This window comes from Diadema setosum, chromosome 22 (assembly GCF_964275005.1).
Source record: "Diadema setosum chromosome 22, eeDiaSeto1, whole genome shotgun sequence".
Taxonomy (NCBI): domain Eukaryota; kingdom Metazoa; phylum Echinodermata; class Echinoidea; order Diadematoida; family Diadematidae; genus Diadema; species Diadema setosum.
In genome coordinates this window covers 13,359,378-13,375,533 of record NC_092706.1, presented here as the reverse complement: position 1 = coordinate 13,375,533, position 16,156 = coordinate 13,359,378, and the positions used below count along the sequence as shown (strand labels likewise).

At 36.9% G+C, this 16,156-nt stretch overlaps 1 protein-coding gene across 1 annotated transcript in view; it reads left to right on the top strand.

Moving 5' to 3' along the window:
- Positions 1-2,114, top strand: part of LOC140245054 (oxysterol-binding protein-related protein 6-like) — a 103,105-nt gene extending 100,991 nt beyond the window's left edge. The window contains exons 19-20 of the mRNA XM_072324648.1: positions 1,158-1,280; positions 1,960-2,114. Coding sequence (XP_072180749.1) covers positions 1,158-1,280; positions 1,960-2,068 — 232 coding nt within the window. The 3' untranslated portion in view covers positions 2,069-2,114. The remainder of the gene's footprint in view (positions 1-1,157; positions 1,281-1,959) is intronic.
- The last annotated feature ends 14,042 nt before the right edge of the window (positions 2,115-16,156 follow it).

The following is a 16,156-nucleotide window of genomic DNA, read 5'->3' as shown; positions in this document are numbered from 1 at the left end:
TGAGAGAATGCAGTAGTGTTGGTAGAACACGTCTGAAGGTTGAGGAAAGTCGGACAGTCCATTAAAAAAATATGCTTTTGTAAAGTTTTGATGCCAATGTGGCTGGTTGAGAATACTACAACAGTTTATGACATCACACATGGAAAATGACACAAAGAGAATATAAAAAGAATTCCACAAATTTCATTTTTTAATGGATAGTATGCATTCCCTATGATACTAACATATATTAAGGATCGTATCATTCCCCTGTTTTTTTCTAAAGCGGTAAGTCAAGTTTTTGTCATCATGCTAAAAATATTGAAATATATTGAATTCTGTGCATGTTTTCTTTGTATTATTGTCCCTTCATGATGATTACGAAATGGAACAGGAAGGTGGAAGGGAAGATTCCATAGCAACAGTAAAATTGTAATGTTATAGTGACCATGAAATTATATGTACCTGCCAGCCATGAGCAGAGGCCTTTACTGGATATTATTAAGTCTAATGTACCTCTAGTCAGAATTAATTTATAATTCTACGAGACAACTTTGGAGAGATGCTCATTTAACCAGTCATTAATTCAGATTAGTGATGAGATGCAAGTCGAGTGAGTCAGTCTGACTTTGAGGAAATGGGACTCAAAGAAGACATGCAGCAAAGAATAATGAATGAATGAATGAATGAATGAATGAATGAATGAATGGATTGATGGATTGATGAATGAATGAATGAATGAATGAATGAATGAATGAATGAATGAATGAATGAATGAATGATTGAATGAATGGATTGATGAATGAATGAATGAATGTGTTAGTAATTGAATAAATGAATTGATTAATTAATTAATTGATTAATTGATAGATAAATAGATAAATAAATGTTCTCCGAATCTTGCAAGTCAACATGAGCAAAATTGTAAAATAAAAGAAAGAGAAATCCTCCAGAGGACTAGAGCCAGAAATACCACAGCATAATTTGCAGTCATCATCCGTATCAGACATGACACCACAAGGAGGGGAGTGATTAACTTGCTGCCAGCAAGGATGCAACTCAAAGATGCATGCCCAAAATATTAATGAAGACCTACCCAGCTTGAGTGGATTGCAGCATCATGAGATATGTTTGGACCGGTAGCCATGGTTACCCTCTTTTATCACGTTCCTTCCCAGATTACTGGAGGAAGGAGACTTGAAGGGGGCGGAGCTGGAGAAGCAGCGGCTGGAGGGGATGCAGCGGGAGAGGCGAAAACTCAGGGAGGAGCAGGGCGTGGAGTACCAACCCCGATTCTTCAGGTACCACAGGTTGGGTAGGGCATGGGGAGGGGTGTATCGGTGTTTGGGTCATGGGGAAGGGGAGGGGGGAATTCAAGTAGGTGTGGCACAAGATGGAGTTGCATGTGATTTGATAGCAAGAGGACTAAAGATGGGAGGGAGGTACACATCAGGATGGTGAAGATTAATTGGCATGGGCGTGGCAAGTGGTTGAAGATGGATAAAGATGTGGTGAGGGAGGGCAACCAAAATATAGGATGATGTATTTATGACAAGCTGATGAAGATCAAATGGATGTGACATGATGAGGCAGCAGAAAATGGGTTTGTGTCATTTCCAGTGGCAAGAGGAAAAGCTTGGGATGGTTGTATGTGTAGTATCTCAAGAGGTGTGAAATGATATGGGTTTGAATTTTTTGTCATAGATAATCTTGTCAATGAAACTCGTGAAAATCATTCTTCTTGATGTGCATGTGTATGTATGTTTGTTTTGATGCACAATGGACACTTGTTAGCTCCATTCAACTTTGTTATTAGCCACTGGAAATCCATTTTACAAAGGTCTAATTTTTGTCCAATTTGCCAATTATTGATTAATAATCATTGTATGTTTGTGCTCTAAACTGGTGAACATTGAAGTGATGCCACATGGATTTTTCAGTCCTGAGGATCTCTGCTATTATCCCTGATTTCTTCCACAGGTTGAGTCGAGAAGGAGACAAGCAGGAGAGATGGACCTTCAAGGAAGACTACTGGGACTTAAAGAAAGACCCTGGCTTTGCCACCATGAAATTCACCGAGCTTTGGTAACCATGGAAACCCAGTGTGTAGACAGCGTGTGTGTGAGTGTGGGCGTGTGCGTATTCGTTGAGTTTTAGTTCGCTGGGTTGCGTCCTGCCGCAACATCTCATCCAGTGGAAATGTTTCAGGATGGATGCGAGGATTACTGTAAGCATTGATGACTTCAGCTTCCTTGGCAACAGTAACAGCAGAGGCCAATCAGACGTGAGGATTTGAGTCCTCGCCATGGCAATATCAAAGATTGCTGCAGCTTACAACTATTTGTTTCTCCCATTGCTATGGGGTCCCGTGTTTCACATCCCGAGCAAAAGGAATTCTTCAAGAACTTTATCGGAACAGCAGCACTTCTGAAAGGACACAAACCACAGAATCCCAAGTGTATGCAATGTCTAACCTTGATTAATAGCTTCTTGTCCAGACTCCCACATTGTGTTATTTCTTGGTTGTGTGTTTCAGATTTTTCAGTAACCATTCACATGCTTGTCTGTGTCTTTACAGTCTGTTGAATATCATAGTTACATCAGTATTGGTCCCCTCTTATTCTTATAAACAGGGTTTCACCTTTTCATTGATGGGCATTTCTCCCTATTCAAGAATGTTTCATCCTGTTACTTGTCGATAAAAGATGGAAAAATGCAGTCGAGAAGAATTTCAAAGCATTGTATTTTGAAACCAGTTGTGTAAAAGCATTTACCATCAATATAGTGAGGCAGCGTAGCAATTGTGAATGAAAACGTGTCGCAGAAATAGAATCATCAAATGAGGATTGAAATCAGGCAATGTTACAGAAAGGTGTCAAAGTCTGTATGGACTAGTTAAAATTCACTATTACGAATGGGACTGTATCTTAACTGCATATAGACCAGGGTTATGATTGATCGTTAGACTCGTGAACACCTGATGTCATGTCTTGTTGGTCAATTTAAACTCTTGCTTTGCTTGTGTTTGATTGAATTACTGCACATCTTTAATGGTACTTACAAATACTAATAATTATTAGTAGAAAATTGAGCAAAGAAAATAGTTGAGCAAAGAAAATAGTTGAGCAAAGAAAATAGGATTCCATCCCGATGGAATCCCATTTTCTTTGCTCAGTTTTCTACTAATAAATAATATTCATTCTGGTCAGTTTTTCTGTTTGCTTTTGTTAAATACTACTAATAATACACACCTGTAGGCCCTAGAATTCCAGCATGATATGTTTATCAAAAACATGTCTTTCATGAAGCATTTTGCGAGAAGTTTTAGACTACACTCAAGAGCTGTGACACTGAAAGAACGTAAAGCAATAGACAGAGACAGCACAAATACATTCGTAGCCACAGCAACTCTTATCTTTTCTGTAAGTGCCCGCATGTTTGCAAATTCTGTGAAACAGCCTATATGGGAATCAATGTTACAAAATGATTGGTAAATCTAATATATGCCCTGATCCTCCTATTATATGAAGAAATGTCTTTGCCCTGTAGTATATAATGTGACATATCAATCAAGGATGTTTTTTTCAGCCCAAGGTCCCCCCTATTCCAAAACAAAAAACATTCACAAAACATGTAGAATGCAGTAACCTCTCAATTAGTATAAACATATGAAAAATGGCAATTCTGAAGTGTACAATGTATGTCTCCACAAGCATATGTATTTTTGTGATAGTTTTGTGGGCGTTCAACAAGTGCACATAAAGTGTATATGTACTTGCACATCCTATAACACCAGAGTGTTTCCATGACAACATTTTAAAATCAGTACCAGTTAAATTATGGTGTTTTGTTTTTGTTTTTGTTTTGTTTTGTTTTGTTTTGCTTTTGTTTATTTGTTTGTTTGTTTGTTTGTTTGTTTGTTTTTTTTTGGGGGGGGGGAAACATTTTAATGCTCAATTTATTCCATGCTCTTACTTGTTTCTATTAAGAAAAATAGTTTATCCATATAGAATGATAACTATGAATACATGTAACTTGCCCTTTTTACATGTATATCTGGTAAATTGGTATTAGAGATAGCCATTGAATCCAGGGGGAAAGACTTCACTGTTTTCTCTTTGTGTTTTTGTTTTTTCTTAGTGTCATTGCTAGTTGATAGGTAAACATACTGGATTATGATAATTTTCTTTTGTGTTGAGATTACATTGTGTATGTTATCATTTGCATTTGTGTGTATATAATATTCATACTCGAGAGAATTGTATTGAATTAAAGATGAAAGATGTGAAGATTAATTTTCTATGATTGCATGAATATGAAAAAAAAAATATTTATGCAGAGCTTTAACAATCAAAGTCGGATGTTTCTAACAATGTGTACAACTCATTTATCAAAGTTCCTAACCATTCCATGAATTTTGGACTCGAATCATTTTTGCTTGTGCGACTTAAAAGAGAATGAGTTAAGTGTATGATCCCAGAAAGATTTTTATACAGTATTTATACTTGTTTATACAAGGTTGTTACATGCTATCTATGATATAAGAGGGTTAGTGATGTGTATCAATGTAATGTAGTTTCTTGAATTTTTGTATCTTGTTGGCGTATGAGGAGTTCAAGTTGTTGAATAGTGTGAAGCTGTTCAAACAATGTGTCCTGTATCATCTGCCTATAGCATCTCTTGTACACAGTGTGCATGGTAAAGGCAGTATGTGTGGAAAGTGTTTGTGAGTAACAGTATAGAGAAAGTGTATTTTGAGAAAATGTACATTGGTGCAGTTTTCATTCATGCTATTATCCTGTAAGCATAGCTTTTATTACTTTTGTTTCTCCCTCTCGCCTGTGCAGCATTAGTTTGCCTTGGCCTTGAGGCAGTAATGACCCCTTGTAGGAAGATACGCTGCCCTCCTGTCTAACTTTACTGTTCTAGTTTTATTTTTGGAGTGATGTTATTACCTCCTTCAAAAAAACAAAAAAAAAATTGCTCAAGTGACAGCAAAGTTCATGATTCTTGCGTCAAGATGTTTTTATCGCAACAGCTCATCGACAAATTGCCCTTCATTAACGTAAACAAACACTTAATGCCCTTCTTCGACGTATTAAAATAAACACCGATTATTCAGTGTCTGAGTAGTGATCGTGATAAAAATCATGGGCGTACAGTGTACATACTGTACGTGTACGTTGTATACCCGGGTGGGACACGAACCCGCGACCCCCTGATTGCTAGGCAAGCATCATTTGCACTAACATGCGGTGCCCGTTGCTCTGAGAGGTAGAAAGCATCACTTGCTATCAAGCGGAAGCTTGGTAGTCTAGTGGATATGACGCCTGTCTGGGAATCAGGTCATTGGTTCAAGCCCAACCCAGGTATAAGTTATATGCCCATGATATTTATTATACTAAAACACTGAATGGTCGGCGTTTATCTTCGTTCGTGGAGGGCAATTTGTCATTCAGTTGAATTTCACCATGTTCTCAGGTTGTATTGGGTTAGAAGGAGTGCCATTACAAAAGACTCTTTGCAAGCTGCGAAAGATATCTATCACTTGAAATGACAAATGATAGCTATAAAGAAATCTAGATGAATTACAAGAATTATATTCGCATTTGGCATGTTACTGTATGGGGAGAAAAATTTGGAATTGGAGTGTTTTTGTGTTGTTGTTGTTTTTTTCTGTGTCCTTTCTCAGAAAGGAAGTTTCAGATCGGATCTCGAGAATGTGCAGATTTTGTCAGCCATATTAAAATCTGTGCTCAAAGTTGCTAATGCTCCAGTGAAGTGCAGTTGTAAGGACGTTTATCAAAATCAACAGTAATCATAGCTTGCTCTATAAGCTGTAGAAATAGTGTGCTAGTCATAAGATGGCATTTTTAAACATATAGACACTATATTTATGTATAAACCTTGCAACGTTATTGCTCAGTGATGGTTTTTAGAGAATATTTTTGTGAATCTTAAAACGTGTGAATATGACCTCATTGTGAATCAGTGTGAAATGAATATTCAGCAGATGGCAAGCCAAACCGTATGTGATGAAATTGTTGGTGGATGGTGGTATGATGAATATAAAGCTTGTATATTGTGTGAATGTGAAAAAATTCAGGATGTGTGTGCATTAAGAGCAGAGCCAAACGTTGTAATTGTATGTTACAGATTAGGAGCATGTTTACTCATTTCTGTTGGTTCTTTGTCATGTTGTGTTCAAGATTTGCTAGAGACAGGTCGTGTTGTTGTGTTTTTTTTTTTTTTCTTTTGCTGTTTCTCAGTTTAAGGAGCTACAGTTGTACTTTTGGCGACAGTGTGGGACAAGTTTGTGTAAAGTGCACCAGCAGGCTTATTGTATACGCCATATATTGTGGAAGGTTTTTATTTTCGCAGAATTTGCAAATTGGATGCTATTCATGAAGTTTAAAGCATGCAAGAATATCAACTCTTACCCTGACATGAATGTGATGTGCATGTGTACATTTCTCTGTCCATGGCTATATTCCACAATTGAGAATTAAACCAGTCTGAAATTGTCGGGAAGTCCCGATTCACAAAGAATTAGACTCACTAAATGTATGGCGTATACTGTATCTTGGTCACACAACACTTTGCAATGTGAAACTTTGAGACATATAAAGGACTTCAAGATACAACAGTTTTTAACAATTATTCTAGAACACACAGCAATGTACACAGAACTATTGCAGCTGCTACTTTCAAAACAAATCGCGAATAATGTATGGCTGGGTTTTTTTCCTCAACCAGATATGTTGGTTTTTCAAGATGTAAGAACAATTTCCTTCATCTTCACATCTACATTGTATCTGTCTGCCTGGTGAAAGATACAATATCATAATTGCAACCTGATGTTACTATGTAAGAGTGAAACCTCTCCCATTATTCACCCGGGATTTGCGTTATTTGGCAAGAATTCTAACTTGTGCATGTTTATTTGTTGTTGTTGTTGTTTTTTTTTTTTTTTTTTTTTTTTTAAAGAAGCAGCTTCAAAGGATTAAGTAGAGGCTGTAGCTTTTGTTGTAAGGCAACTGTAAATTGTTTACACTAGCTGGCAAAAATAACATCAGCCTTTAATTGAAGGCAAAAGGTAGTAGTGAGGAGGAAAGATTTTCCCCTCATCAAGAAACCACAGAACATGTTTGGTAAGCATGTGATACATCTGTGGGGAGTAAATTTGTGAAATAAAAAAAAAAAATGGGATTAAACTTGTCACACAGTAGTTATGGCATTCAGTGGAAACTTTGAGAGTTCCATTTGACGTCTTAACAGATGAGTCTTAAACCTGTTTTGGACGGATCCTGAGTATACTAGGCAGGTGTCTGTGGGAAATGCGTGTTGTAGCAAAATCAGCCCATCCTCAGGGTGTTAAGAAATTGAGGGAATGTTTGACCACCACTTTTTATTGTCATTGATAATGTTACTCGTATTTTTGCCCATCATTTTAAAATGGGATCAATTCAAGAACCGTTGATGTCGACAGAGGTTATACATGAATTGATGACAATCTGTCACAATTGCTTAATATGTTGACTTCCTAAACTTCACTGTTATCCTTAGACACACATTAAATGCTGGCATGAATAGAAATTTTGTATTGATAAAGTAGGCACAGTTCAGAAATTTGTTTGGATAATAGATTTTTTTTTTTTTTGCATCCTGACTGGGCCGGATGTATATTTTTTTTGATACATTTTGCCCAGAAGAACTTTCTTAACTGTAGGTATCTCAGAAGTGGGGGAAAAAAAGGCACACAGTGGCTGCGTCATACCGGCAAAAACTTAAGAACACTTTGTGAAGTTTGCTTGTCCGTTCACACTGCCGGCCAGACTTCTCAAAAATTTCTCAAAGTTTGGGTCACTGATGCACATGCAAACTTAAAGAAGAAAGTGTGAGCCCTCCGGCAGCCAAGGATTGGAATGTAAACAATGAACACACATGTTTATCCCAACAAGCGCGCTCTCTGGAGGCACTCCAAACCGGATTTGGACTGGTCATGTGACAAACTCGGCAAAATTGCAGCTGCTTGCGTTCTGACTGCACAAATTTCATAACAGATTTGCGGGGGTTCTAGATATATCCATGGTTTTACATGTACATGTAGTTGGAAGTTTTATGAAAAGTTTGGGGAGGAATTTTCAGGAAGTGTGCATTCAGACTGGCCAAACTTTGAGAAGTTTTGCCAGTGTGAACGCAGCTATTGTGGCCATTGGATCCTATCAGCACCGCCAGCCTGGAATCCTATTGACTTTGTATATAAACATTTTACCCACAGGACTTCAAGAGTTAAAGCTTGTAAGTTGCGTGTGTAGTTAATGATACTACATCTATGATGATAGTTGAATTGTTTCCAGAGTAAAACTTTTTGCTCATGTTGTCCGAGAGTTATACTATATTCTACAAAGACCTTTAGTAATCATCATCATCACCATCATTTTTATTAGATTTAGGTTGATCTGGTGCAAAATATGTGAGAGCAATAATTATTAAAATATGACTTGTCATTCATCTTTCTTCATTTGACACCAGACACTCGTTCTGAAAAGAAATATAGAAAATTCTGAATATTCAGATAGTAGAAATTGATAGGAATCTGTATGATTTACATATTTATGCAAAGGTATATATCTATATATAATTTTATATGCCACCCCTTGCTTGATGAATAGAACAGACAATTGTGTAGAAACTAGAGTTTATGGATTTTTTAGTTCTTGTAAGCATTGCACAAAGAATAGAAAATAATTCATCTTCATATTACCAATGTTTATACGTTTCTCAGAGCCATGTTATTATAAGGAAAGGTGCATACCAGTATAAAGTGATTTGTGGTATAAGCAGACTTTGGAAAGGATTACAAAACATATTTGTAGAGGGTTGTATCAAGAATGACATGTATTAATAGTTTTATCCAGGAAAGTGTTTGCATCTGTCAATATACAGAAAAGAAAATCGAATACGATTTTTCTTTTCTCCAATGCTGGTGTGTAAAACTCGTATGATGTTCAATCTTCCGTAACATGATGAAATTAGTTTGCGTGATCTGTGAATTGGTTTTTGAACATGGAAGACACGCCCATTGAATGTCCAATTTGTTGATGAACAATGAATGTGTTCAAATACAACTCATTATCAGAACAACATGTTGTATTTGCGTCTCATCTGTCATCGTGCTGAATTTTCTTTACATTTTTTTATATCATTTTGAAATGTGATGTTGCAAACTAGTACCAGGTAGTCTTCTCATCCAGCAAAGGCTGCACCAAAACTTTAAAAATTCATAACTTAAAGTACTGACAGCAAATTATTTTCCATGCGAACATTCGGAAATATTTCTGAATATTCGTGAATCGCACCTTCGCGAATATTCGGAAATATTTGGCGCTTGATATCCGAAGTGAAATATAGTACATAGCGCCATCTTTCCACATATTCGTGAATATTTGCGAATTTACGATGGGCGAATATGTGCGCAATGCGCAAAAATGCACAAACATTCGCAAATATGTGGAAAATAATTCGCTGTTGGTACTGTATGAACGGAACGTCTGATTTTTCTCATACTGTCACTGATGCATCCATGTGAATATTTGGGTTTCATTCTCCTCGAAGAGTCATTCACATGACACTTGCCAAAATGAATATTCATGACGCAGGATTCTTTTTTCGTGTGATTTTATTCTGATAAAATCTCCATACAAACTTTGGTGGCAAAACGGACAAAAGAAATGTCTCTGAAAATGTACAAGATGTATAGTACAAGACAGTAAGTGACATGAAAATGTGATTGAAATCCAAACCTCTGATGATCTCACTACGTCAATATGAGGAGAAACAATTTTTTCAGTGATGTACAATGTACTAGTAGTTCTCAGCCTGCAACAAGAGTTAAGTGAGCATTCTATTACTCTGAATTAATCACGTGGGAATTGTTTCCACGATAAGAAATCTGTTCAAAAGCATTGGGGTCTCTAAAAAGTGACGAAAGATCATTAATCTGAACCACGAGTTCATATTCATTTAAAGACGTCAAAGTGGGAGTTTTATGATCAAGTTTGCATGCGTGCCAGGTAGAAACTAACATTGAGAAACATACACAGAAATGTGTACACAGGCAAATACAATATTATGCCCCAAACAGCTTTATAGAAAGGGGGGACAGACCATTCATCGTATGCAACATTGCCGAACAATGCTAACATCAGAACTACAATTGTATCAATACAGTGCATTTTCAATACAAATGCAGGCTTTTTCCTAGTTCTGAGGCTCTTTGCTTTCATGTCAACGTTTACACATTTGTGAAATGAACACCTCTTTAACTCCCTTACTCCCATGGCTATGATTATATCTATATACAATATTAATGGTATTTTAGAATTAAGGTCCTGAGTGTCTTAACGGCAGAGATACACACGTACGAACTTCAAATAACAACAGAGAGCGTGACAACTCGCACTGCAAGTTATTGAACACAAGTGCAGAAATCCTCACAATATGAAATAGGTAATACAAATGCAAACACTGTTTACAAGCATCCTCTCCCCCTATTTCTCAATTATACAGTATTGGCTTAGGAAACTTTAGCTATTGAGCAATTTTATTTTCTGCCATCCTGGCCTCATATTGCTCCTTCGGTCTGCCAAAAGAACTTTAAATTTGGCAAGAGTGGCTTGATAACATGTACTAGGTACGCAACCACTGACATATTGCTCACTTTAAAATGCTGCTTACCATTTCCCGTCTAAAACGGTACTAGTACTCTGTGAATATATAAACGATAGCAGGATACATTGTAGTATCACTGTGTAAAAGAAAAAAAAAAGACATTATTGACTATATTTTGTTTTCATTTCAACATTTAGTTGGAGAATGGTTTACAATGAGCTTGTTATCATTATAATCAGCTCCTTACTGCGAGCATTATTAAAGCCAAAGTGGAGTTCTCTTTCTTTCTTTACGATATTTTTCCCTACCATACAACTAACAGGGGAGGGGTGCCCATGAGTTTTGACTGCTTGAATAGTTTGGTGCCAGAAGGTAACAAATTTAATTGGTGTTTGTGATGAGAACTACACTAATAGGGAAAGCAGTCTGTATCATACTGTCTCTTGCTGACAAAACATTGTACCACCTGACGCCGAGTTAACATGTGTGATGGTAATCCTGTCAATTTTCTCCAATCTCACAATAATTTGTGGACATGCAGTCACAGCAAGTGTAGCAACCTGCGTGTGGAGCTGAGTGAGCTGTGTGCGAGTCTACTGCTCGCTGTGACCAGGGAGGTGAGATGAAAACTCGCCGTGCAGTCTTTTGGAAATCTAAATACATGTAATGATAAACCTGCTGATGGTTTGGCGTAGCTATTGATGCAGTTTAATGCACTGCACCAATTCTTAGGTTTACTCCTGATTCTTTACAGAAAATTCGTTCTTTCTTGTCTTAGCCTGTCTGGGTCCTACACAAACATATCGGGAAAGTATGGCTCACCTGGAAACTTTACCCGCTCAATGCTAGTTGGTGCACTCCTTAAAAATCCCACAATTCCAAGCGGCAGCGTTTCACTTTTCAACTGAGAGTTGACCATCTTATGCAGTGTGTAGGATCTTTGTTATAAACAAAATTGATATTTTCCCAAGTGTTAACAGGCTGTTCTGGGCAAGGGTACGCATTATGTCGCTTTGAAAACGATTGAAGCACCTAGCCAACTGAATTAAAAGATCATTTCCAAAATGATCAATCTTTACAGTAAATGTGTAGTTGTCTCAATACGATAGTTCCATTAAACGATCACTTGCATGATGCAAACACATCACAAACATATCTGAGTAAAATTTTCGCCATGCCTTGAGATAATTTGCTGACTCCATTTCACTAGTCAGTCACACTTAGCTATTGAGATTCCTCTCTCATCAACAAAAATAATACATAGCAGGTAAAATCATAAATCTAATAATATTATCATTTCAGACATAATCTATACCAAGTTAAACCAGGGCAAAATATAAATAATACATCCTAATGATAAACAGTAAAATTATTTCAGACATATGCTACCTCAAATTAAGCCAGGGCAAAATATAAATATCTAACATATACAAAATATTCACTTTGACCAGCTACAATGTAATCCATAAGACTCTAACAATTTTTCAGACATTATCCGACCGATCAAATTTTATACAGAAATCTACCCATCTTGAGCAGTGCCTCATTCAAAGAAGTAAAACATCTTTATATAAATCATTCTCGACTATCATGGCCAAAAATTCATATTCATATACCGACTATTTCATTGTTCAAGCAGCTTAAATATACATAAATACCACATAAATAATCAAGGCAAATTCTTTGTTTGTACAAGACACCATTATTCTCACACCTATTCAACGTACAATGTAATACTTACTTATAAGTCTGGGCTAAAATCATCAGGTTCTGTTTATTACCAGGAATTGATATGCACTTTTTATTTTCATTAATCCATTAGCATTTAATTAAGTATTTCAATTTCTAACACATCACACAAGACAATTGAAGTCAGAAATTAACTTGCTCACAGTTTGTTGATATCAAATGTCTAGGATCATTTCAATACCTTATAATATCCTGAGAGTTTCCTCATACGCACAGATTCAAAACTACTCAGGAGCCTAATAGTACAGTCTACTATGTCGAAATATTGAGTCCCGTGAGATTTTCGTGCCAAAATTGATTTTTTTAGCTAACTTGGTCAATTTGGGGGTGCTGAATCCAAAAAACTTTGGTTCCATTTTTTCTGACCACGTCTTCAGTCGCCATTTTGAATTTCAAAATGGCCGCCATAGCAAACTGTATTTTGACCCAATTTTCATAATGTGAGCATCACAGAAGGTTCAAATTTGATGCAAAAAGCATGTTTGTGATGTCAGACATTCTGATACATCATTTTCTAATATTGTATATAGCTTTGATACAATTTTTAGGCAGCCATCTTGAAATTCAAAATGGCCGTCATAGCTAAATACATTTTACCCATATCTCAGGTTGTAAGCATTATGTAGACTATAAATATGGGGCAAAAAGCATGCATCTGATGTCAATCATGCTAGTATATACATTCTTTTATTTAATGATGGATCATTTTCCTTAGCGGCCATCTTGAATTTCAAAATGGCTACCACAACAAATGTAATTGGACCGGTATCTCACATCGTATGCATTGTGTAAGGTTCTAATTATGGGCAGAGAGCATGCATATGTTGTCAGACATTCTGAAACATCTTTTTCTGAAACGATGGTTCATTTTGATATCAAAGGTGGCCATCTTGAAATTCAAAATGGCCGCCATAACTGAATGTATATTTTGACCCACATCTCATGTTGTACGCAATACAGACAGTTCACATTTCGGGCATAAACCGGGCTCATGATGTTGAACATTCAGATGCACTTTTCCCATCCCTAAAATTGCACATCACTTTCAAGGCTGCCTTCTTAAAACTCAAAATGGCTGCTTTTCAGCTAATATCTCTGGTTACAAGCAACTTTTAGACATATCAATGTTTATGGTGGTGTACACATTATTTAAAACACATCCACACACATAGGGCCTATAAATTCTGTAATATTGGATTATTTGTATTGGTCGCCACTCTTGAAATTCAAGAAGTGTTTTGACCATAAAAAATTTGGTGCTGTAAGATCTGTAATGCCCAAGCATGGTGAAACGATCATGTATAAGTCAATCACTGAATTGAATAATGCGTGAGCGGAAGTGTTTCCTGTCCTGTATAGGTACACTGTTGTGTTGAAATGCAAAAAGGCTGGCATGTGAAACATTCCTTTAAAAGCATAGCGTTTGGGTAGAATTTGTGAATGGGAAATCATGTGATTTTGATGTTAAAAACAAATGACTTTCAAAAAAATCCCTGTGTCTGAGTGACTAAATAATGCCCCATTTAGACGATTTGGTTGTAAGAACTTACAATATTAGCCTTATATACTCTAACAATTCATGGGATAGTCACTTAGATAATTAAATGTTTTCTAGGCTCATTCCCTGCACATGTTTTTTTAAAGAAACAGCACTCTAAAGCTGTCCGCAGGGGAGAATTAGTTCTAAACTCTTCCAGAAATAATGACTTTTGCATTTCTTGCTTTTGAGCATGATAATGAATTTTGTGGCTACCATTGGTGTAGGAAGCTCTAAGCATTTTGTAATGATTGAACAATTTATGCATACCCTTTGGACATATCTACAATCTAATATATCATATTCATAGGTATTAGAGGCACAAATTAGGTTGTGAGAGTTTACGAGGTTCGTTCTCTGGATACATTCAAGTTTCTACGAGGGTAAACCAGGAAATTGTCCTGATTGAAGTCATCCACGCCAAACTTCTGGAGGCTCAAACTATGTCATAGCACATTCTGCATGCTTCAAGGTTTAGATACTTCTTGGTCCATCTGCTCTTGGAGACATCCTCGAATTTTCTAACTTCAGCCAGCACCATGAAAGGCATGAAAAAGCAGATCTTTAGTTGTTCCTTTTTTTTTCGCAACAAACTGCAGAGCATAGGTCCTAATCTCTCAAAATTGTCAATTGTACCATTATCGTTTATTTTTCCAGTGATGGAGCAGACAACGTGCCATGCAATAAGTGAAGCAAACCACCAAGATCCATCAGGATAATTGAAATGTTGAGAGAGTCTACGTAATAATCATCAATATCTCTTATTTTCCCGTTGCTCTAATACATACAATGGTATGAGGCTATCTGTTGTGAGTGACGGGTGACAGTATATTCCCATGGCATCTTTGATGAACTCTTTTATTTTCTTTCCATGATGTAGTCTCTGTGTCAGATGGAATTGACTGCTCAGTATTTCAACTTTCAGGCTGATTATTTGGCTCAGTTTTGTGAGTTTCTAAGGCATGGGTAGGAATGACGAGAAGGCCATGAAACAATGAGATAAAGAGTGATTGTGGAATTGCTTAGAACTTATACCTTTCAATAATTGTATCGTTCAGAAATGACTGGATAATGACAAGTCTATCAGGCTGTAGAACCAGTAGAAATGTTATGAAGAATTGGTCGTCCCTTAAGCTTAATGACTTTGGATCCAATCTTACATGGTGGATTTTTTTTTTTTTTGCACGAGCTGAATGTCTGGCCATTCTCACAATAATCCAGAGATTAATATATTCTAATTCTCTCAGATACACATTCTTAGTACAGAACATTAAAACTGCACTTTTCATCTCTTTCTAGAGTATCTCCCTTGAATGTTTCTGATACCTGACTGCCAAACACCACATTCGTCAGCTTCAAGGCAGTGACAATTTTTTACATTACCCTCGTGTGATGATCTTCTAAGTTGTGCAGAAATTCTGATGGATGCAAGCGCCACAGAACTGAGCTATCATTACTCCTTTGTAGTTTTAGAATCATTGGCTGTACAGCAGTAAGCATCTTGGAAGTTTTGATAATTGAAGATGACCCACTAAAGGGCAATCAGGAAAAAGCCTACTTATTCCTTCTTCGTTCTGTGTTATTCCAGAAATATATCAAGCAAACCTTAAGTGTTTAAGGTTATGGCCGACAAACAAGCTTGTAAATGGGATGCCTGGTAGGGTGACCATAGCATTTCTTGACTTTTCCTTGTTTGTCTTCATTCTCTTGAGGCAGCATCAAGTTTTTGAAGATCACCTTCGTAATTGCATCAATGCTCGCTTTTGTACAAATGTTCATTGATTGGGATTAAATACAGTTGTATAATCATTAACGAGGTTCCACAACGCTAAATAGCGTGTTGCCCGAGAGGTCGTTTTTTTTTCTGGCTATACAGGATGTAACGCTTGTAAACACGCTTGCCCACACTATCGGACAGTGGTATGCCCCCCCCCCCCCTTACGCAGTTTTTGCCCCTCAGCATCTCTTGATGACGTAATTAGAACCTCATCCTTACATTTTGAATTTCTGGCGGCTATTTTGAATTGAGAGATGGCTGTCATTCTGCGTGAACTGGAAATAAATTCAGTCTAAATAGGACAATTTTGGCACATTCATCTAAGGCGCTTACCACAGTATTATAATTATGTCGTCTATGGCGGCATCTTGAATTTCAACATGGTGGCCTATCTAATGATCTACAATTAGGAAACAGCTGTACTGGACCGTTAGACAACA